The sequence below is a fragment of the Danio rerio genome, chromosome 1, assembly GCF_049306965.1.
Source record: "Danio rerio strain Tuebingen ecotype United States chromosome 1, GRCz12tu, whole genome shotgun sequence".
Lineage (NCBI taxonomy): Eukaryota > Metazoa > Chordata > Actinopteri > Cypriniformes > Danionidae > Danio > Danio rerio.
The window spans coordinates 3,072,501-3,097,241 of NC_133176.1; the positions used below are offsets into that span (position 1 = coordinate 3,072,501).

Here is a 24,741-nt window from a genome sequence, read left to right on the forward strand (position 1 = left end):
GCATGACATCACGGTGTTGCAGAGACGCTAGGGGTAAATGTCGGCAAGTAGAACACTGAAGCAGCTTGAAGCGGAAGGCGCGAGTATGACCATTTCTTAATACGCTTCCTTCAGTGATCTATTGTCCTTGTGTCCTAGTCATCAACTGCCAAAGTTCAGTTCCAAAACTCAAGACTGCAAGAACAAAGAATGCATGAAAGTTCCTGGATGTGTTGTTGATAGAGGGTGCATCAATGCAAACTTGAGCTAAACTCGCAAGAAGGTCCAGAAGTCATAAAAATAAACTTGTGGGAAGCGCAGCAATTTATATCGGTTTAATATTAAAGTTCAGAGATTTATCTCAGGAGTTTCCCTAAATAAGACGGTCAAAGTAAACATTAGCACGAAAATCTTAAAAGGCAAAAACGCATTAAGGGAGCTTGTTTGCTGAAATTCATATTAAAATTAGTGTTGTGTATTGTGCAAAGTATATTTGTAAGGTTTTTGTTTATGTAATATATATTTAAATAGGGGGACAACAATAAATCCCTGCATGAATGCTGTAATGTTAAAATAATTTCCCGTTAATAATGTGTGATGGTCATGTGACCATCAGGAACACAGCATCTCATTTTTTCACAGAATGCATTCTCTGTTCTCACGGTCTCCTGAGTCCAAAAGTGAAGAATTGATATTATTTATTACTTGAGTGTTCAAGCTACCTCAAAGAAATGCTCTGTATATTAACAGAGTTGTAGAATGTTAAAATAAGGTGAATTAAATAAAAATAAGAAACATCGTAGATCCGTTTCTTCGCTCTACTTTTTTTTTTTTTAATGCATTATAAAATTGTCAGATCAGGTTTCGGTAGATACTCAAATCAAATGACTGACTCGAGCGCAAAAACAAACCTGATTGGGACATCCCTAATCTGTATAGAAAAAAGGTCATCAATTATCTGAATATCTACATAGCTAACAATCTTACCATTTCTTTCAGTTTTAGACGTTCTGTTTTCTGTGGTCTTTGTGTGCGAGTCAGGGCTTTCTGGGAAAAGAAAAGACAGCTCATGATATACAAACTAAAAACTGACTTAGACTTTCGGGCTTATAGAGTTCAGTAATTTATAAGCGGTATATAATCAAACTGCAAACCATCCGGGTTGGAATCATACGCCTCCTCATGCTCACGTCTACATTTCAGGCTTCTGGAGAACTCTGTAACACAGGAAAATTATCAGATTATCATAAGTTATATCTGTATAGAAAAAGAATCAATTTCATCAATTATCTGAATAACTACATGCAGTGCGTCCGGAAAGAATTGACGTTTTTGTCACAGTCTTATTCTAAAATAGATGAACTTCATTGATTTCCTCAACATTCACAATCCCCCATAATGACAATGTGAAAAAAATAGATTTTGAAATTGTTGTAAATTACAAATAAAAAACAAAAATGTACATCCGTATTCACAGCCTTTGCTCAATGTTTTGTTGATGCATGTTTGGCAGCGATTACAACCTCAAGTCTTCTTGAATATGATGCCACAAGCTCTGCACAGCTGTCTTTGGGAATTGTTGCCCATTCCTTTTTGCAGGACCTTTAAAGCTCTATCAGGTTGGATGGGAAGCAACGGTGTACAGGCATTTTTAGATCTCTCCTGAGATGTTCAAGAAGATTTGGGTCTGGGCTCTGGCTGGGCAACTCAAGGACATTCACTGAGTTATGTTGTGCCGCTTTATTGATATTTTGGCGGTGTGCTTTGGGTCATTGTCCTGCTGGAAGATGAAGCGTCGCCCCAGTCTGAGGTCAAGAGCACTCTTGTGCAGGTCTTCATTCAGGATGTCTCTGTACATCGCTGCATTCATCTTTCCCTCTATCCTGACTAGTCTTCCAGTTCCTGCTGCTGAAACACATCCCCACAGCATGATGCCAACACCACCATGCTTCACTGTAGGGATGCTGTTAGCCTGCTGATGAGCGCTGCCTGCTGTTCTCCAAACGTAACACCTGGCGTTCACTCCAAACAGTTCAGTTTGAGTCTCATCAGAGCAGAGAGTTTAGTTTCTGATGCTCTGAGAGTCCTTCACATGCCTTCAGGCAAACTCTAGGCGGGGAGTGTCTTCCGTCGGGCCGCTCTACCATATAGATGCCTGATTGGTGGATTGCTGCACAGATGGTTGTCCTTCTGTAAGGTTCTCTTCTCTCTCCACAGAAGAACGCTGGAGCTCAGACAGAGTGAGCATCGGGTTGTTGATCACCTCCCTGACTAAGTCTCTTCTCCCCTGATCACTCAGCTGAGATGGCCGGCCAGCTCTAGGAAGAGTCCTGGTGGTTAAACATCTTCCACTTACAGATGATGGAGGCCGCTGTGCTCAGTGGAACTTTCAGAGCAGCAGAAATGTTTCTGTTACCTTCCCCAGCCTTGTGTCTCGGAGGTCTACAGACAATTCCCTTTTCTTCATGCTTGGTTTGTGCTTTGACATGCACTGTCAACCCTGGGCCCTTATGTAGACAGGTGTACGCCTTTTCAGATCATGTCCAATCAGCTGAATTGAGCACAGGTGAACTCCAATGAAGCTGCTGAAACATCTCAAGAATGATCAGTGGAGACAGAATGTACTTGAGCTCAGTCTAGAGCTTCATGCCAAAGCCTGTGAATACTGATGTACATCTGATTTTTTAGCTTTTCTATTCTTAAATCTGCAACAATTTCAAAAACTCTTTTTACATTGTCATTATGGGGGGTTGTGTGTGGAATGTTGAGGAAATAAATGTTTAATGCATTTGGAATAAGGCTGTAACATAAAAAAATGTGGAAAAGTGAAGCGCTATCAATACTTTCTGGATGCACTGTAGCTAATAGTCTTACCATTTCTTTCAGGCTTGGATGTTTTATTTTCTTTCTTCTTTGTGTGTGAGTCAGGGCTTTCTGGGTAAGGAAAAGAGACACCACATGAGTAATATACACTTGCATACTAAAAATGTATAAATTTCTGAACTCTAACACCCAGTTTCACAGATAAGGAAGGCTAGTCCCAGACTAAAATGGATGTTTGAACTGTCTCAACAGAAAATATCCTGCACTGATGCATTTTAAAGGGGTGGTATATCATATTTTAAACTTTAGTTGATGTGTATTGTAGCTGTGTGAACAAACAATATCTCTGAATGTAAGAAAGTTCAATGCAAAGGGAGACATTTGCTTTTACAGAGTTAGATAAGGAAATACAAAAAAGACTAATACTAATATTAGTCTTGGCTTAAGCTAAGCCCTGTCTTTGAAACTGGGCTTGAAAGTCTTAGCCAGGGGTGTCCAAAAGTCGGTTCTGGAGGGCCGGTGTCCTGCTGACTTTAGCTCCAACTTTCTTCAATACACCTGCTAGGAAGTTTTTAGCATACCTAGTAAGAGATTGATTAGCTGCTTTAGGTGTGTTTGATTAGGGTTAGAACTAAATTTTCCAAGACACCGGCCCTTCAGAACAGAGTTTGGACATCACTGGTCTAAGCAGTATATAATCAAACTGCAAACCATCTGGGTTGGAATCATACGCCTCCTCATGCTCACGTCTACATTTCAGGCTTCTGGAGAACTCTGTAACACAGGAAAATTAACATCAGATTAATACAGCATACACAATGTACTTTGTGCATTCATATATACATATACTGTTTAATAAATTGCTATAAATCAACATGGTATTATCCATGATATTTTTTAAACAAACATTATATATATCATATGGGATAACTTGCATACCATCATGTTCTTGTCTAGGAGACATCTCCTCTGAAGTGTACCCCTGCTTAGGTTTATTGGACAAAGCAACTGTAAGGACAACACAAGAGACATTTTTAAACGTGAATTTGTAAAGAATATATTAGTTTTTCCAAGTAGTGTATATTGCTTCGACAAAAAAAAAAAAAAAAAAAGTTATTACCCTCTAATTCAAGGTCAATCTCATCTAGAGATTTTCCTTTATAGAGAGATGTTCCACACTCTATGGCCATCAGCAGTTTGCTCATTTTTGCTAACTGAATAGTGTTTTCTGTTAGGCGATAATATTCACGATGAACGCGAATATCATGTCCCATGAATTTCGCTACCTGATCCAACTCATGATCCTTTAGGTTCATTATTTGACAAAGTGTTGCTATGTGCTTTCTCAGCTGAGTTGAGGTCAGCGTTTCTGGATGTTTTGCATCACAAAGATTGGCAAATTTTCGGAGACAGTCCGAACCTCTTATATGAGAATCTGATTTTGCTCTTGCAAAAACATATTTGTTGTTGTACAACACGCCATTCTCCTGCATCCTGTGCTCTATGAGAAAATCCAGTGCTCTTGTCATCTCTTTGGTAAGCAGCACTGGAACCTTTTGCCCTCTTTTCCCTCTTATCACGATTCTTGTAAAGTCATTACTCAGGTCACGTTCCAATTTTGAGAGGCACTGCATGACATCATCATTTAGGGCCTCTGTGTTTTTGTTTTCATATGTCTCAAGTAGCATTTTTGCTGCCTCACCTTGGCGTCTCCGGTTAAAAAGAATAATTTGTGAGAGGATGCTTTCACTTAGCATGGCGTATGCTTTGGGATCACAGCAGTCTTTCAGCTTCTCTCGGGCAGTTTGCTCCACAGACTTCAAGTATTTTTGAAGCAATATTACATCTTCAGTGAGGGGGATCATTTCCTTCTTGTTCCACTTGTTTTCTTCTAGGTTTGTCCTTGCCCGATGTGAGACATAGTGGTTCCACTCAGAGCTCACTAACCCTAGGAAGCTCCTGACTCTGTTTGCAGCTATCTCATTTTCTGCTTTTACGTAACGACCAATCAAGATATCACCAACTGTTTTTAAAGAGTGTCCAAGTTTTAGAGCAAGAGATGGACGATCATAGCGGTATTTAGATGCAGTGAAGCCAGATGCCTTTTTAGCAGCATCAACAGCTAACTTAAACATCGGTGGAATTAGGATATCCTCAAGATTTTTCACCTTCGCTTTTAGTTTCTTTGCAGCAATCACAAATCTCCCCAACTCTCTCATTTTCTGACTTACATAACCATCTTTAGATGGATCACTACCATGCTTCTCCAACAATCTGTCCCCATACTCACAAATAAGTGCATCTGATTTTACTTGAAGAGATACCTCATCATGCAACATTCTACTGATGATTTTACGACATCTTTTTGTTGTATTTTCTTGTACTGGCAGGAGACAAGAAGCTGCAGCTTGAACTCTTTTTCTTTTCCCAGATTCTTCCAGAGGGAGGCCAATTCGATTTTTGCAGGAAACCTCATGCTTCCAGAGGTCATGCTTTCTAAAAAATCCATAACAATAATTGCAGGGCAGGTACTCGTGTGGACTGGTTTCTTCCGTAGGTTGTCTGTAAGTCACTAACTCCCCTTGTCCCGACTCCAAGACGGTTGTATTGTGGGTATAGTCCCCTTTATATCGAAGCTGATCCAACAACAATCGTCGTTTCTTTGAATTTTTGGGCAAGCATACTGCCTTAGCAACATCTTCCTCTTTATTGTGCTTTCTCTCTAAGTGACGTGCTATCTTACTCTGAGGTTTTTTACAATAAATGCAGTAATGTCTTTTGTCCCATTTTCTTTTCGCTCCTTTCTGGCATGTCTTCACTGTTATTTTAGACTTGTCGTCTTCCTTCTGGTCATCTTCCTCACTTATGGCATGTTCCAAGTCAACAGCATCACCTTCAAGTTCAGCTTTCTTTCTACAGCGAGCATCTTTCAAAAATTTTTCCTCCATGCTGCACTCTTCACTGTCGGAGGAAGTTGAGGGCATATATTCACTTCCATGACTGCCTGACTGCGATTGATCAGTAGCACCAAGACTCTGTCAAAACATAGAAAGTGCAACTGCGTTTGAAACATCCAACCAAATCTGATGGAAACTTCATGAAAATTACAGTACTTTAACACTCACTAAACATTAACATTGTACTAAACTATCATTGTGTGTCAATTGGATATTAACACTTAGTTAATGAGTTAAGCTAATGGGCTCTCTTAACGATCAAGGCAGAAAGTCTAAACCGCATGGCGCAAATCATTAACGGTTTGTCTGAATCAACTTTTGGTATTTCAAGGATGAATAAATATGCTCTGCACCCCGGTACATGGTCTAACAGGGTTGTGCTCATTCTCTTAATGAGTTCTGGGGGAGTTGAGCATAACGTGCATTAAACGAATCAGAGTCTCCTCTCTCATTGCCTTTAAGAGTCAGTCGCGTCACTCCATGGTGCATTTGCTAGTTAAGCCTTTGAATGCAATTAAGCTGAATACTGGTATCTTGAAAATATCTAGTAAAATAAAATGTACTGTCATCATTTCAAATAACTGATTTTTTTTATCTTTGCTATAAGTTATTAAATATATCATGTTTAGAAATGGATTGAAATTAAACCTTTTTCCATTAAACAGAAATTGGAGGGAAAGGGTCGCTAATTCATGAGGGCTAACAATTCTGACTTTAACTGTATATATTCAGTTATTTTCCTCCCTGTAAATAATGAAAGCGAAATAAATACAATAGAATAAAAATATGAAACAAACTGTGCTTAGTTTTTTTTTTCTTACTGTGAAAATGCTTAAATTATAGCTCCAGCAGTCCTTCAGTCAAGAGCAGTGAGGGATTTTTCCCTTTTTGTTGTTTGATTAATAATAAAAACAGGCGGCAGCGGGAATATTGCGCGCGGTCACTTTCGTTATGGTTCAACCATAAATCTTGTTAGAAAACAAAATCTTACATCTGGGAATATTTTGGATTTATGCCGACCGAGAAAGGTGAACCAATTAATTTAGATTAAGCTTTTTGTAGGTTTTTTTAAAGTGTGGTTTAATATTCACTGCTGAGAGTCCAAACACTGAAGAGCAAATCCATCGATGTGCAGCTCCACGGGTCCCAATCCATGCAACCTAGTGGCGATTGACGGCGAGGGGAAAAAAAAAGCCGCCTATAATCAACTCCTGATTTATAAACACAAAAGCCCAGCTAGTCAGCCAGATATCACAGAGGCATTTCCAGAAATGGCCAGGTACAATAGAGAAAGTGATAAATGGAAGACATTGATGAGAAATGGAGCAACATATTTAGTAAGTTAAGAATGCGCCGCTTCGCGGTGTAGAGAAACCTACTTTCCGAGAAATGCGGGAGGCGGAACAGAAGCAAGAAACAGCATCTGTGCATTTGCGCTACAAGCACACCGTCTGAAGGTGTATTGCTGGAGAAAAATTATAACCCCAATTAGGTCTTCACTTAAACCGGACACAGTCAACATGTTAGTTTTTCTAGTTTTTCATAGGTGGAGAACCTATGCTGTTTTTTTAAACATCTGACTTGTTACTAGTAGGCTAATATTTTTGTACTTATAATTATTACCATTTATATTATTACTGATTAGTAAAGTGCCATTTATGCTATTTGTGAAGAAGTTCTTAAAAATGTAACGTTTAAATTATTATTATACGGTTTTAATCAGTTAAAGTTATTTAATATTTAGCTACAATATTTATAAGCAGTATTGTGTTGTTTTATTAACAAAAGTTAAGAAATAAACACGTACGTTTATACAGATGTTTTAATTAATATTTAGGGCACAAGTCATTCCTTAATTTTTTACATAAAAAGGTAAATTAACTAATGTAGGCCACTTCATTTCCTGGTGGTACTGGAGAAAAATGTTTGCCAGTGATTAATGTTCTCTCCACTAAACAAGAACTGCGTTGTATGATAAACGCCTTCAAATGCAGTGTACGATCTTTTCTGAAAAACAGAATCCATGCCATCTCCCCAGCCAGGTTTTCATCTGTTTTTCTCTCTTCTTGCTACAAACAATAAAGTATAATTGACCAGGGGTTTAAATTATATTTTACTCCTTATTTCTTTCTGTTTTATTTCAAAACACAAATGTTGAAAGTTTTGTATTGCATATTTTTAAAACATTATCATTCAGCCTACATGCAGCGCAAATGAGAGGTTGATGCGGCAAATCCCCTTTACTCATGCATTTTACCCAGTTAATTTATGACACTAAACTTGACTTTACAGGCTGATCATCTTTAAACTCAAAAAGTATTTAAGTGTCTTAACATGAGACTGCTGCTGGGATGTTTCTTATTACAACTGTTAGCGATGTCAAAAGGAAAGCAAACATTAAAAAGGGTTTTGCGTTTTATCAATTGTAAAGTTTAGTTTTAATAATGAAAATAAATTATAATATTATAGTGTTGACTACTGTGCATTGTCCAACAAAACATTTTTATTAGGTTACTCTAGACCTAATCCCTAATTAAAAAACGTGTGAAAATGCAGTTGAGTCTCTGCTAAAATTAAAGACAAATTTCTTTTGCGTTTTTTTCCCCTAGTCCCAGTTGGATTACATACTAGTCAAAACTGAACAGTTGATATCTTAATGACAAATCCCATAGAAATCAATAGAATTTTTTTTAGTTTGTTACTAATAACAGAAAAGTTGCTAGTCACTATTAAAATTAGTACTAGTATCTAATAAATAAAAACTATACATTTAATAAGCGCTATTTAATGAATAAGTACTTGTATCTAATAAATAAAAACTATACAAGTACGATCTAATGAATAAGTAGTATAATAAAATAAACTAGTGTCTAATGAGTAAGCACTAGTATATTTTAAAAAAGCACTAGTATTTAATTTAAGTTATGCATTTTTTTCTCTCTTTGGATTCCCTGTGACTGAAACATACCGCTAAATGGAGTTCACCACGTGGTCACATTCTGTGGAGGCGTCGAAAGCCTGACTGACAGTGTAGCACAATGTTGTGTCTTTCGAAGTTTGAGTCGAAGTGTGCTGTTAAGCTTAGCAGGGACATTGGACAGGCGGCTGCACTCCATATAAAATCACAGGTTGATCGTAGAGGCAAATGAATTCCATAATTCTGAACGCGATGCGTTTCCACCTCGTACTATCCCTGGTGTATGGTTTACGTCTTGCATCACTCACAGTCGGCTGGTTGAGGGATTCTCATACGCGGCATATTTAGTTGTATGTTCTAAGATGCCTAATCATGTTAGTGCTGGTAAAATGTCATTGCTCATTTAAGGGGTTTCATCGCGACATACATTGCAAACGGCTAACTTTGTCTATATTGGACACTTTGAAAAAGACGGGGGAACGCATGTTGCAACTCGTAAGCTCCTCTCTGCTGTTGTTTACCTGTGCGCCGTGCATGCAAGCGTGAAAAAGTCGTGCGAGTAATTTACGTCAAGTGATCGGCTTTTTAGATCAGCGCTTTCGGGGTTAGCCGATCAAGCTATTTTTAGTCAATATCGGAGCATCACTATTGTTAACAAAGATGTTTTTGAACCACATAGTAAAGTGTATAATGTGTATAACCCTTATTGAACAATAATTGCTACCAAAGTTAATGAATTCTACCAAATACTGTAGCAGTAAACTGATAAACTGCAATACTGTTTGTGTAAACTGTGGTGCATTGTGCAGTGTATATTTATAACGTAGAGAAGTGAAGACTCTTAAATAATTGGTTTATTACTACAGTTGTCATACCATAGCAACAATTACTAGGACACAGGATTTCTGCAGACATTAGTCAAATTTAAGACTTAAGACCTTTTTAAGACAGATAAGTATTAAATTTAAAAGACCTATAAAAAAAAAAATTAAAAAAAAATCTAAATTAGTAAAATAAATGTATTCAAGTTGAACAGTACTAAAAACAGGTTAGATGCACCATTAAAAAAAAAATCTTAAGGCTAATTTATACTTTTGCCTGGTGCCACATCGCGCACCTTACAAAACGAATTAGGCTTTTATACTCGACACGTTTACCATTGAGAATCTTTTAAATGACAGGGGGCTGTCAAAAGACAGTAAAAGAGTTTAACCATTTAAGAATTTTTTTTTATCAGATTTTTTTATCTAAATGATGCATTACTTGCTTTTGTTCATCTCGGACAGTTCTACCTCTTAAAGTAAAAATTAAAAAATGGCAACAGAACTTGAGTTGCTCTACAATTTGATTTTTTTTTATTACAGCAGAAATAAAAGCAAAAAAGTACACGCACTAAAAATACTGACTCTTTTACATTTTATTTAGCTCACTTAATTCACATTCTAGTAGATTCTGTCCTCTACTTATAAGCTAAAAAGGCAATAATGGTCCAACATTGCTGACCATCATCACCAATAATGCCTAGAAATTGGGAATCAATATATTGTGAACTGACGGTCCATATCTTTTTTCCAGCTACAGTTGAAGTTAGAATTATTAGCCCCCCCCCTGTTAATTTTTTCCTCAATTTCTGTTTAAAGAACAGAAGATTTTTCTTCAACACATTACTGCTCATAATAGTTTTAACTGATTTATTTGATCTTTGTCATGATGACAGTAAATAATATTAGACTAGATATTCTTCAAGACACTTTTATACAGCTTAAAGTCACATTTAAAGGCTTCACTAGGGTAATTAGGGTAACTAGGCAGGTTAGGGTAATTAGGCAAGATATTGTATAATGATGGTTTGTTCTGGAGACTATAGGAAAATATATTGCTTAAGGGGGCTAATATCGACCTTAAAAGCTTTTTTACTCTCCAGAAAAAAAAAATTCAGACAGTGAAAATTTACTTGCTCTTAATCATCATTTAGGAAATATTTAACTAACATTTTAAATAGGGGGGAATAATTCTGATTTCAACTGTATCGAAGACATAATGTTACTTAATTTTAGTTTGTAACTTGTAAATTGTGTATATTACAATTTTGAATTTAATACAGTGTAAAACCTATGACTAGCGGAAAAAACATTCTGTAATATTAAACCCACCTGGGTCTTCACTTTTGCATTTTTTTTTATTTTTATAAAAATACACTTTCCTTTAAGACTCCTATTCAGTTTTTACTTCCTGCTCTCCATCTGAATTTCGGGCATCACCAGAAACACATAATTAAAAACAACCTATAGCAATGTGCCAATAAAGCACCTTAACACAGCCCCATTTTACACTGAAACACCCATGAGTCCACAAAGTGGCACAAATAGGTTTGCTATTTAACAACATATCGTAAAACAGAAAAATTTGAGTTGTGCTGGTCTAAAAACAGCAACACATTGTGGCAAACATGTCTTGCGCCAGGAGTATGATAGGACCCATAAAGTTAGAGTTAATCAGTTACCTGCTCGTCATGATTATCTCTCTCAGCCTGGCCAGGGTGGTGATGCTCTTTCTGTCTCTTTCTGTCTTGAGCTTTCTCTGATATCTGTGTGAATATGTAGTGTTAGACACTCAACAACAATCATATGTGGTCCATTACCCATCATTAACACTCAGTTAATCAGTTACCTGCTCGTCATGATCATCTCTCTCAGCCTGGCCAGGGTGGTGATGCTCTTTCACTCTCTTTCGGTCTTGAGCTTTCTCTGACACCTGTGTGAATATGTAGTGTTAGACACTCAACAACAATCATATGGGGTCCATTACCCATCATTAGAGCTGCAGGATTCTGGCTAAAATGAGAATCGCGATTTTTTTTTTGCTTAAAATAAAGATCACGATTTTCTCACGATTCTGTAGATGTAAAATAAAGGTTAATATGAGTCGGCAATTATTATTGTTTCTCAAACTTATGGTATAACATAGGGATGCACCGATCCCGATATTTGGATCGGAAATCGGTTCGATACCGCATATTTTTGCTGGATCGGGTATCAGTCAGCTGGTACCGATCCAAATCCGATCTTGCGCGTGTGCTATATTGTGTGTTTATAAGCCAACTAAGCCATGAAGGTAGCCTATTATAAGCCACTAGAACGTTGTTATGTAGGCTACTATATTCTAAGTATTTTAAAACCATTCTACAGTTTAATGTGAAGCACAGATGAATATTCACGTGGTTAAATTCATGTTCAGTTCAGCGCTTCCTGCGGCTGCGCCTGTCATTCATTCTCCATTCAAACTGCTTGTCGCATTTAAGACAACAGGAAAAACTCTCCAAGACTATGTTCCTGCTAGTTTAAATAATTAGTGGAGAAATATATTTAGTTTTGCATTAAATGGGTTCATTTTGACCTGCAGCAGGAGTTCATTTCATTGCTGTTTCTACATCATGTTGCGCTGTATCAGATGGCATTCGCAATGGAGGAGTAGAGAGGGTTATCCTGCTCTTCACCCCCAAAGTAGGCCTACCTGAAATGTTTAATTAGAAAAGCCTCAATAATACATTGGACAGATCCTCAATGCGCTTATTTCTTCCATTTAAGCTGCTGTTTTACAAATGTCTGCAGATACCAGTCTACGATGCATCAAGCACTTTCATTCACATGCCGGCTGCATGCACAGAGGCGTTGTGCTCTGCTCCGTAAGATTATTCATTCTCATAAGTTTGTTCTCCAATTCTCCAGACTGAGTTTCTTCCAAAATGAATCATTTAAGTGCTGCGAATAGTTTTAAAGCCTGGCCCATTGTGGTCAAAGTATTGATTAAATTAATACGAGTGAAACTGACGAGCGCAGTATAGATTGACATTAACAGAAAATTATTTAGCCTAATATAAGCTACTTTGAAATTGAATACTTCACTGTAATTTTATATATTAATATTTTATTTATCAGAGCAATTTGTGTTGACACTGAAGCATAAGCGGACCTTGTTTTGAACTTTCTCCGTCTCACTCACGGTGAGATTTGAGAAGGAATTATTAAACTGGCATCAGACGGTTAAGTGTAGTCTGCATCAGACCTGCAGGAAAATATAAGTCTTTAATTTAATACAGTTAATGCATTTAATAACAGGCTGATTATTTTACCCACGAAGTCAATTGTAGCCTATTGCAGATTTCAAAGAAAAAAATTTATTTTAAAAAGTAAAGAACAAAAATCACAATGAATGCGCAAAGAATGCTCAAACAGCAAGCATGTTTCAGTTCGATTGTGCCGTCTGTCATGTATAGCCTACCTAGGTCTGTTATTATTTTTACTAAAGAAAATATATATTTTGAGTTTAGCACCAGAGCTATAGAAACTGCTCATTTCGGTTAATTTTGCCAACAGACTACCGCCGCTCGTTAAGCGAAATGTTAACCATTAACAGATTAATATTAAAATATTATTTAATTTAAAAAAAATGACGTGCCTATTTTGTGACACATTAAATATTGCATTTTATTTTAGCATGCGAACAGCATACAGAACCTAACAGAGCATCTTCACGCACCTGCGCTTCAGCAGCAAAACAAAATCAAATAAATCCTGACATTACTGAAATGACAAATTTATATTACAAACGAAAACACTGACCGAATCCTTTTTAACAACCGGCATGTGCTGTTTGTCCAATTATGTTTTTTTCTTTCTTTAAATAAAAATAGGCTACCTCAAATAGATTGACTCCATCCACAGAAAATATGCATTTAATTAATGCTCTGCTATTTTAAATGACAAAACCTCTGTAAACATTTTTAACATAAGTCATTAGTTTAAAGATTATGTCTCAATTATGATTATGACTTATTTCCTCTGTCTCAGCTGGCGCTTCACGTGTGCTGCCTGTATTGATAGACAATGAGAATGAACCTTAGGGCTCTGTTGACTTTGTTAAGTATTGGCTACAACATAGCATATAAAAATGTAGTCGTTTACATATGATATTGCATTAATTTGCATACATGTTTTTTAAGCTGTAAAATGAAAGCCTCAGTTTAGTCCGAAGTTCATATGCAAACATTAATAAAAAACTTTGGATTTGTTTGATTGATAGATTAGGCTATGTAGGCTACTTACATTTTTTTTATTATACAAGAACTATTAATAACTATAATTTTTCAAATGGAAAAAACGGTTGGTTTGTTGGTTGAACACTAAATCATCGTATTTATTATATGACGCGGCTTCAGGCAGCACAGAGGCAAAGAGGCACAGAGTCAGCTCGTCAGTCAAACTGTGACCAGAAATATCCTTATTTTATTTTGCTTCTTTGACAAAAAAAAAAAAAATCTAGGCATGTGTGGTTGCACGCGCTTTTCCATTCCAAAAACGGAGGCGCGCCGCACTGATTTATTGATGACAAGAAAAAAAAAAAAAAAAAAAAAAAAGTGGGGTGCTCCTGTTTATGCCACTAGGAAACGACTGAATCAGCTGAGCCGTGTGTGCGCGAGTGTTCCTGTCAATGTTGTTATAATTGTAATTTTTAATAGCATTATGATATTCAAGATTTAATACAGCTTTAAATGACTTGAAACAGCGAAGTCTCTCCTCCGTCATTAAATGCTCACTGTAGTCGTCTTGACAACACAAGCACTGCTGTCACCTCAAAGAAAACCCAGCCTCTGCTTTCATTTGATTGAAGACTGAAAAAGACACGACTGAGGTAACAAGCTTTTTCAACCTCTGAAACGGCAAAACGTTACTAGCCTAAACCATTCAGAAGATGCACCTGTCAGTCTCAACGCAAAAAAGCGCGTTCGCTATGATCAGCCCCTTATGCAGCCAAACTTAAAAAAAATAATAATAATAATATTGTTTAATCATTTAACTGACACCATTAAACGGTTACAAACACACCCTTTTGATTAAGTTAATCGGTTATTTTGAGCAACCTTACTTGGGGGGAAAAAAAACGGCACAGTATCAGATCGGTATCGATCGATACTCAGACTTTTTGTATCGAGATCGGATCCAAAAAAAAAGGTATCTGTGCATCCCTAGTATAACAACAACAACAACAACAACAATATTAATATTATGTGTAGATCTACTGGTTTATATAAATAATTATATTCTACTTATAATAATTCTAATGTTGAATTATGTTTGAGATAAAGGCCTATGCTTGCAATCTGTCATTGAGAACATTATTAGACGATTAAATTCACAGGTAAAAATCAACATATAGGGGTTGAATCGAGATCGCCATCTTTATACGATTAATTGTGCAGCTCTACCCATCATTAACACTCAGTTAATCATTTACCTGCTCGTTATCATCATCATCTCTCTCAGCCTGGCCAGGGTGGTGATGCTCTTTCACTCTCTTTCTGTCTTGAGCTTTCTCTGACACCTGTGTTAATATGTAGTGTTAGACACTCAACAACAATCATATGGTGTCCATTACGTATCATTAAAGGTGCAGTAGGTGATCTTCCACAATGCTAACAGTTTAGCATAAATCTCTGAATCACCTCCTGAAACACGAGCACAGCAAAACAACCTTCTCTCATGTGTTAGAGACTAGTGCTTGTCCGGCGGTGAGCAAGCCAAACAGACATGCGATTTCAGAGTAAATATTGGAGTTGCATGGTAAACAATATAGAAAGAGACTAGGTGGAATAGCGCTATTTTATTGCGTTTTGTTGTTAAACTAATTAAAATCAACATTATAGATGCTGTAAAAGGTCCCTTATGAAACTGAAAATAGTCTTATCAATCTTTCACCGGAAGATTTTAGTGGCTGAACAACACTTCTGTGAAGATATAACCCATTTGTAACAACAACATCTAACGTTACATCAGCTTTGCATGAAGCTAAAACGGTTTTAAAACAGAACATTACCTGTCTAAGAGAAATTCTTAAGCCATTGTTTCATCATTTCTCCAGCGTGTAAAAGGTAACTCCAATATTGATTCAGGTTTTAAAAAGAGTTTTGATTCAGCAGGTTAACCGATCTCGCTCACGCCCTCTCCCGTGACTGCGCAGCACAAACAGCGGTCGGCGGAGATGCGTACAAAAGGCTGCGCAGTTAATCAAATTTGCATTTGCTGACAGACAGTTTGGACTACTTATCGGAATTATGAGAGACGTCGGTCCGACTCTATTTAATTGGATGAACATCTTTTAGTTTTATGCCTTACCCAAAATATAAAAATACATAAACACATTTAGATAATTTACTTTCAGTACTATTGGACTGTGAAGAGATTTTCAATCAGCCCAACAAAAAAATGCTTCTGAAGACAATTACCTACTGCACCTTTAATACTGCAAATCAGTTACCTGCTCGTTATCATCCTCTCTCTCAGCCTGGCCAGGGTGGTGATGCTCTCTCAATCTCATTCTGTCTTGAGCTTTCTCTGATATCTGTGTGAATATAGTGTTAGACACTCAACAATCATTTAAGTTTAAACTTGAACTCGAGTTTTTAATCTCTCTGTAATTCAACTAAGAGTTTTCAGTTTCAGAACAGCTTATCCGAGTTCGGTCAACCAACTTTGAGTAGACCAAATCAGAGTTAAGCGTGCTAGAAAACTAGAAAAAGGCATTATTAATGGGGCAAAGAAATGAGTCACCATGGCAACATCTGAAAAGAAGAAAAAAAAGAAAAAGAAAAAAGAAAAAAAAAGGGATCAGTATTTCTGTCTCCAGCTGAACTTGATGTGCTCATGCAGAGATATAGCAAATATGAGCATATATTTAAAAGAGCAACACCACTGCATCAGTGAAATAGACAGTTAGCGTGGGAAAATAGCTGCTTAAGTTAATCCATAATTTTACAAGTAATTATTCATTCTCTCAGTTATTTTCTTGTCAGTTTAGTCCCTTTATTATATGGGGGTCGCCACAGCGGAATGAACCACCAACGTATACAGCACGTTTTTACGCAGGAGATGCCCTTCCAACCGCAACCCATCACTGGGAATAGGGATGCTCAAAATAATCGAATCACTGTTAACCGAAAAAGTGTGTTTGTAACTGATTAATGGTTTCAGTTAAACGATTAAAAATATTATTTTGTATATTTTTAGTTTGGCTGCATAAGGGGCCGATTGAATGCACTTTTTGCTTTAAGAGAGGCATCTTTTTACTAATAGTTTACTAAAAGCCGCAAGTGTTTTGCACGCGGCTCAACCCAGAGCAGCAGTTTGTGTTCTCAAGACAACTACAGAGAACTTTTAAAGAGCATGGTTTCCGCTACATTCCTTCTTCTATGGCGAGGACCAAAATGCATCCCGCCACGGCTATTACCCATTCAAAACGTTTAGTTAATGTTGTTTTTAATAGCGGATTATAATTGCACCAAAACATATTAAAAGGTAAGTGAATTATAACAGCGCAAACTTTTCTGTAATCGTAGTAGTGCTGTGCGCTAGGCTATTTGTTAAACCCTTTGAGGTTACGTGCTGACCGACTGACTGACAGGTGCGTGATGCGTGAGGCCAGCAAACACGACGTGCCTTTCAGTTAAGATGAACACAGTTTCCATAATTATACTTTATTTATAGAAAAAGCTATATGGCTCTGCATAATCACTTTATCTTGCTGGAGTTTACAGCCATTTCACTTTACTTTAGGATGCATTAATACCGATCTGTAGATCTAATTGGACAAAACAAATAGGCTTTACCTTTTATTTTACAGCCTATAAAGCATTAATGGAATGTCATATTTAAACAACAAAACGGTTTACAAAAAAAGTCAACATATGCGCACGTTGTCATGTCTTTATCATGCAGTGTGCGCACTTGAACCGCGCGAGAGAGAGAGAGAGAGAGAGAGCCATATAGCAAGACATAGGCTAATCTTTAACATAATGATTTCTATTAAAAACGTTAAAGGTTTTGTGACATAATAACAGCGCGGCGTTAAATAAATGCATATTTTCCGTGGAGCGAGCAATTTGAGAAAATTTGCTTTTTATACATGAAGACAAAAACATGATTAAAAAAACAGCCTGTGCCGGATCTTAAAGATTCAGTCCCTGTTTTCGTTTTTGTAATATAAATTAATAATTTAAGTGGGAAATAATTCAGGGCAGGCCTATTTATTTCATTCATTTTATGTAGTTTATTCTGTTCTTCTGTGCTATGGAAACCCTGCAGGTGCGTAAAGATGCTCTGTTATGTTTTGTTATTAATATGCTAGCATATAAATCAGTATTTTAAAATGCAATATTTAATGTGTCAGACACAAAATAGACACGTTAATTTGTAAAAAAATTAAAAAAAAAAAAAAAAAAAAAAAAAAGTATAATAATCTAACCAGTTAACCGTTAATAACCGATTAACTAGAGACGGTTGTCGGTAAGCAAAATTAACCGAAATGAGCATCCCTAACTGGGAAACATCCACACACACACTACAGACAATTTAGCCTACCCAATTCACTTGTACCGCATGTCATTGGACTGTGGGGGGAAACCGGAGCACCCGGAGGAAACCCACGCGAACGCAGGGAGAACATGAAAACTCCACACAGAAACACCAACGGAGCCTAGGATCAAACCAGCGACCTTCTTGCTGTGAGGCGACAGCACTACCTACTCCGCCACTGCTTCGCCCCTCAAAAGTAATTAAATAAAGTATAAAGTAAGTATAATAAAAGTAATGTTATGCGTGACGTTTATAAAAATTTCACACGTTCCCACTTTTATACACGTTGATCAGTTTTAATAGATTTAAAAAGTGCACTTGTGTGTCAGTCTCTATTATTGATCAAATGGTAGAGTTTGATATGACATTTAGAAATGCAAGCAGAACTAAATAATAGTTTTAGAAAGAAAATCTATTAATCTAGTAAGTACATGTCAAAGGACAGTGAATTTAAGCGAATTATTTATTTAAAAAAAAAAAAAAAAAAAAGAGCTATTCTCATACGCGACTTTGTTCTTTGTAACTGAAATGTAGGCAATAGTTATTTTTCCATTTAAAAATATTCATTAAATTTGTGCAAAACTGGAATAACGCATAAGACGTGCAAATAAAGCAACGTTTCCATCCAGTGAATCAAACAACATCACTTCCTGATTAACTGGCGCCAAATATCAACAATAAAAAAAGAATTTACTGTGGTAGAAATAGCTGTGTCAAGTATTTGACGTACCCTGCTTTCTCCAGTTTGACAAAGCTGCCATTTTGAAACTGAAAACCCAGAGTGTCTCTCATTTCAGGGTTAAAAATACTCAGTTTTCACTTAACCTCCTTTCTGAAACAGGTCCATTTACATTAGGGTTGGGTATTGTTTTTTTTTCGATTCCGGTGCTAAATCAATACTTTTAAAATGATACCGGTGCCAAAACGGTGCCTGAACCTATACTTTTTAGCCACAAAATGATGATGGACGACTCTACAAAATTCTTATTTGACAATTAAAAAAAATAAATTAACAGAACAATATAATTGAAGTTTAAAGTAAACATATTTAAATTGCATTAATATATTTCCTTTGATCATTTGTTGGTAAGCTTGAATTTAAGATTTGTATTAAGAAATTCCATTAGCTTACTATTAACCTGTGAGAGGCGGGCAGGGGCCACTTTTACTTTTAGGAGCACACTTTAACATGTATATCACAAAATACTTAAAACATTATTCGAAGTGTTTTGGAAGGAAGACAAGTAGGAATCATTAATAAGTGTGTGTGTATTATAAAGGAGTCATACTCTTCAATCCAGTTTTAAGAAGTGTTCCATCCAAATCATGTGCATAAGTTTGTAGAAGTTATACATTAAAAATACCCTTAAATATAAATTTTAGTACTGCTTCAGTTAACTTGAACAAGTTTATTAAAATCTATTTTATTTCCCCTAGTTGTATTAGTATTTTTTTTCCCAAGTGTGCTTTAAATGCTTAAAAATAGATTAAATCTTTGTAGACTAGAAATATATGTACTGTATATTATTTATTTAAAAACTGTGGGCAATACATTGTAGATTAATTTATTGAACAAATGTTATATCAATCTTATTTTTTTATTCAACTATGGGGTGCGGCTATAGGGGGCCTACAAGACATTGTGCCCAGGGGCCTCTGAATTATTAATCCGGGCCTGGTGATGGGAAATTCAGATTTCTAACGCAGCTGTCAGGACTCAACATGATGTAGTCAGCAATAGTCATTTCAGTAAATTAAAACATCACCATGATCTGAAAAATGTCTTGCAGTAAAGTTTTACAGCCCAACTGAAGCATGATTCACTTATTTAAACTCCATTACGATTGTCTGTTATGAAATAAACTTACGTTTTTGACCAGATCCTCTAATTAAGCCCTCGGTTTACCCGCGCTACAGTTGTTCAAAGTTCAGTGCAGTCATGCATCAGACTGTACGGTTTATGTTTGGTACGTTATGTATGTTTGGTACGTTATGTTTGGTTACGTTCACACCAGAAGCGGAACACGCGTCAAGCGCAAGTGATTTACATGTTAAGGCAATGCAAACGCGCGAATAGACATCCTGCGGCACGAAAGAAGCGAATTGCGCGGTGCGAATGGCGCGATACACGCGAATGGCGCGGCACAAATAAAGCGTTTTGCGTGTTTGACACGCGTTTCGGGCAAATCTCGAGTTTGAAAATCTGAACTTCAGCGGACATTCGCGCCGCGTTAACCAATCAGGAGCTGTTCTTGTAGGGGCCTGGATGTGACGCATCACTTGTTGTCGGTGTCCCAGGGGAAATCCTCCAGCCGACACAGACAACAGTTCATCAAACTAGGCTTGGGTCTGTCAGAAGTGCCGCTGAAAGCCTCCGTCATCCAGGTTTAGTTTCTGGAGGAGTTTATAAGCTCACAGGGCTGGATGCACCTCTAAAAGGATGTAGTGGACTCAGACACGGCCCTAAACGTATCGACGCTGTTTTACAGCCTTCATAAAGCACAAACACTGTTATTTTCTTCATAAAATCCATGTTAGCCATTTAGCTATGAAGCTAGAGTCAAGGGGCAGACAGAAGCCCTGCCCATCACGCCAATCCGCGTCTGTTTCTGAAGTGAATTTGACACGCGAATGAAGCAGGTTTGATGCACGAATGAAGCGAGTAAACTCAAATGTTCACGTGGCAATTTACGCGCGAATAACGTGATTTATCCGCGCGTTCCGCGTTTGGTGTGAACACAGCATTAGACTTGTTATAAAAGTAAGTAGTTGGTGGATAAGTGCTTACTGGAGACATGAATAGTTTTAAAAAAATTTACTTCTAAAAATGCTTACAGTAAGATTATGTATTAAATACATTTACAAATACGAAAACAGAGGTTTTTGCAATAATTCTAGTTAGTTTTGTATGTACACAATACAGTTTCAGTTAGTTCTAGTTTAAAAAATAAATAAATAAAAAAACTCGTTTTTATTTCAGTTACCGACAATTATTTTACATTTTAGTTTTCGTTTTATCGTTCGTTTTCGTTAACTATAATAAACCTTGGTTTAGTGATGGTGTGAGACAACGCCTATGTGTGCCTTTCATGCACCCCTTTGATTCTTACGTTCTTATTGCAGCACCGAAATTCATATGCCGATTTGATCCGGTACATACCGGTTACCAAGGTACCGGTGCTATAATGACACTGAGTTTCAGTACCCAACCCTAATTAACACTCAGTTAATCAGTTACCTGCTCGTTATCATAATCATCCTCTCTCTCAGCCTGGCCAGGGTGGTGATGCTCTTTCAGTCTCTTTCTGTCTTGAGCTTTCTCTGATATCTGTGTGAATATGTAGTGTTAGACACTCAATAACTAAGGCAAGCCATTTTAGCATTTAAACCTTTGTTCTGACTATCCATAAATATATTTAGAGATATCTCCATTTATATTTTGACTAGTCATAATTATAATTCGACTAGTCAAAATGACACTTAGAGATATCTGCAATTACAAATGTACTAGTACGAAATCAGATTGGAGATATCTGCAAATATATTATGACTAGTCATATTCCTCTATTGAAAAATATTTGCAGATATCTTAAATTGGATTCAAAACTCATTTAGAGATATCTACAACTGTAATTCGACTAGTAGTAAATTAATTAGAGATCTTCAAATATATTTGTAGATATATCTAAATATGACGAATTAAAGATATCTCTAAATGTATTATGACTAGTAAAAACTCAGTTAGAGATATCTCTTATTACAATTGTTACTAGTCAATTCATTTAGAGATATTTGCAAATATTTTTCAATGGAAGAATATGACTAGTCATAATATATTTGCAGATATCTCCAATCTGATTTCGTACTAGTACAATTGTAATTGCAGATATCTCTAATTGTCATTCTGACTAGTCGAATTATAATTATGACTAGTCAAAATATAATTAGAGATATCTCTAAATATATTTGTGGATAGTCAGAACAAAGGTTTAAATGCTAAAATGGCCTGCCATAATTAACAATCATATGGTGTCCATTACCCATCATTAACACTCAGTTAATTAGTTACCTGCTCGTTATCATCATCATCATCTCTCTCAGCCTGGCCAGGGTGGTGATGCTCTTTCACTCTCTTTCGGTCTTGAGCTTTCTCTGACACCTGTGTGAATATGTAGTGTTAGACACTCAACAACAATCATATGGGGTCCATTACCCATCATTAGAGCTGCAGGATTCTGGCTAAAATGAGAATCGCGATTTTTTTTTTGCTTAAAATAAAGATCACGATTTTCTCACGATTCTGTAGATGTAAAATAAAGGTTAATATGAGTCGGCAATTATTATTGTTTCTCAAACTTATGGTATAACAACAACAATATTAATATTATGTGTAGATCTACTGGTTTCTATAAATAATTATATTCTACTTATAATAATTCTAATGTTGAATTATGTTTGAGATAAAGGCCTATGCTTGCAATCTGTCATTGAGAACATTATTAGACCATTAAATTCACAGGTAAAAATCAACATATAGGGGTTGAATCGAGATCGCCATCTTTATACGATTAATTGTGCAGCTCTACCCATCATTAACACTCAGTTAATCATTTACCTGCTCGTTATCATCATCTCTCTCAGCCTGGCCAGGGTGGTGATGCTCTTTCACTCTCTTTCTGTCTTGAGCTTTCTCTGATATCTGTGTGAATATGTAGTGTTAGACACTCAACAACAATCATATGGGGTCCATTACCCATCATTAACACTCAGTTAATCAGTTACCTGCTCGTTATCATCATCATCTCTCTCAGCCTGGCCAGGGTGGTGATGCTCTTTCACTCTCTTTCTGTCTTGAGTTTTCTCTGATATCTGTGTGAATATGTAGTGTTAGACACTCAACAACAATCATATGGTGTCCATTACCCATCATTAACACTCAGTTAATTAGTTACCTGCTCGTTATCATCATCATCTCTCTCAGCCTGGCCAGGGTGGTGATGCTCTTTCACTCTCTTTCTGTCTTGAGCTTTCTTTGATATCTGTAAGAAAGTGTAATTATTTGTTTTAGATTTGTTGAATCTGTTTCGGGATTTACATTAATATTTATTAAGCAGCAGGTTTATTAGGTTTTAATATGTTTAATTAACATCAGAAAATCAGTGGTGCATTAAACTACAACAATTTGTAACGTTACCTGCTTATTTCCAGAAGGGTTTTTCCCCATTATCTGTAAAACAAAACAATTACCTTTCAGCAAGATCACCACACATTATTTTTAAATTACAGTGGTATGAATATTGTTTTTAAATAGTGTCAACATAAATGCATTAAATATTACTAGTATCACAATAAATGACTTAAATGACATATTAATTTGTTTAATTCAAGATATTTTTGCTAACTGCTCCTACAATTTAGCTTAAATTAATTTAAAAACAGAGTAAGGCATCAACTTGATAACTTTGAAGTTTCATTGCACTTACTAATTTCACCACGATTATCACTCCATAAATAGAAAATGTATCCATGTTACAGTTTCATAGAAAATCATAAAAAATACTTTTGCCGGGTTTTCACAGCCAGAGTCACCTTTATGCTGCAAAAACGACTCTAATAATCCATTAATCATCAAAATTGTTACCAAATTTCAGTAGTTTATTTGAAGCACGTGTAATGACCAACTAATGTTAATTAAGCTAATGCTAACGTTAGCTAAATGACAACGAGGAAGGCTGGGCCAGACTATAAAACACCTCAGACTTGTTAAACGTTAATTGAAATTAATTAGGACTCACCTGTGATATTGATGGATCTCTTTTCAGCTGTTTTTCCTCGTTGGCTTTGTCGTATCTTCGAGCGCATGTCTCGTGATGGGCTCTGAGCATTTGCAGCCTCCGTGACATGCGTTCACCTGCCATAATTCTGATTCCGCGATAATGATCGATTCTGATCCTGTCCCGCTCCCCTCCCCCACTTGCAACTCAGGCTCCCCTCCCCCACTCGCAAATCAAGCTCAGCACAGTCTTAATTGTAGCAATTTCTCAACAGACTTTTACTCGGGTTTAGCATTACCACGACTTTTGCACTTCATTTCACTAGGCTATATATTCATTAATTGGGTTAATATTGTTTTAGACTATTTGTTTTACATTATTTGTAAATAAATAATTCATCATTTCATAAATGCAGTTAAAATACTAAATAAATTAAGGTGTGCACAGTAGATAGAATACATTGGATGACATTGGATAAGATATAGGGATGTATTTACTAAAAGGGGTAAACATTTACTGATAAAGTGGTTTTAATATCTTTTTGATTAAGCACTTTATACGTGTTACACATTCACACACAGTATTGTACATACACAGCTAAAGCATAACATTATGACCACCTTCAATTTTACATGACTGTTTTACATTATTTGTAAATAAATAATTTATCATGCAGTTAAACAACAACTTAATTTAAGGTGTATACAGTAGATAGAATACATTGGATGATACGGAATGATGTAGGGTTGTACTAACTAAAAATGGAAAATATTTAATGATAAAGTGGTTTTAATATATTATTTTCTAATTAAACACATTACAAGTGTCACATCCACAATGTACAGTATGTACTATATGCATATACATTGTATGAGCATGACATT

General features: G+C 36.3%; 2 protein-coding genes across 13 annotated transcripts in view; one reads left to right on the forward strand and one right to left on the reverse strand.

Moving 5' to 3' along the window:
• si:ch211-235f1.3 overlaps window positions 1-24,007 on the reverse strand; it is a 25,556-nt gene extending 1,549 nt beyond the window's left edge. The window contains exons 1-17 of one of the 4 annotated variants that reach the window (XM_073949314.1): window positions 23,879-24,007; window positions 23,278-23,310; window positions 23,036-23,122; window positions 22,866-22,952; window positions 22,699-22,782; window positions 22,153-22,242; window positions 21,322-21,411; window positions 15,991-16,074; window positions 14,971-15,057; window positions 11,347-11,430; window positions 11,180-11,263; window positions 3,923-5,837; window positions 3,742-3,810; window positions 3,514-3,576; window positions 2,854-2,913; window positions 1,134-1,196; window positions 967-1,026 (exon numbers count right to left, since the gene is read on the reverse strand). In XM_073949314.1, coding sequence (XP_073805415.1) covers window positions 967-1,026; window positions 1,134-1,196; window positions 2,854-2,913; window positions 3,514-3,576; window positions 3,742-3,810; window positions 3,923-5,837; window positions 11,180-11,263; window positions 11,347-11,430; window positions 14,971-15,057; window positions 15,991-16,074; window positions 21,322-21,411; window positions 22,153-22,242; window positions 22,699-22,782; window positions 22,866-22,952; window positions 23,036-23,122; window positions 23,278-23,310; window positions 23,879-24,001 — 3,163 coding nt within the window. In that variant the 5' untranslated portion in view covers window positions 24,002-24,007. The remainder of the gene's footprint in view (window positions 1-966; window positions 1,027-1,133; window positions 1,197-2,853; window positions 2,914-3,513; window positions 3,577-3,741; window positions 3,811-3,922; window positions 5,838-11,179; window positions 11,264-11,346; window positions 11,431-14,970; window positions 15,058-15,990; window positions 16,075-21,321; window positions 21,412-22,152; window positions 22,243-22,698; window positions 22,783-22,865; window positions 22,953-23,035; window positions 23,123-23,277; window positions 23,311-23,878) is intronic. The other 3 variants (XR_012405375.1, XM_073949316.1, XM_073949315.1) reach the window with 3 other exon arrangements.
• Window positions 1-24,741, forward strand: part of farp1 (FERM, RhoGEF (ARHGEF) and pleckstrin domain protein 1 (chondrocyte-derived)) — a 145,176-nt gene that overhangs the window by 31,217 nt on the left and 89,218 nt on the right. The window lies entirely within an intron of this gene.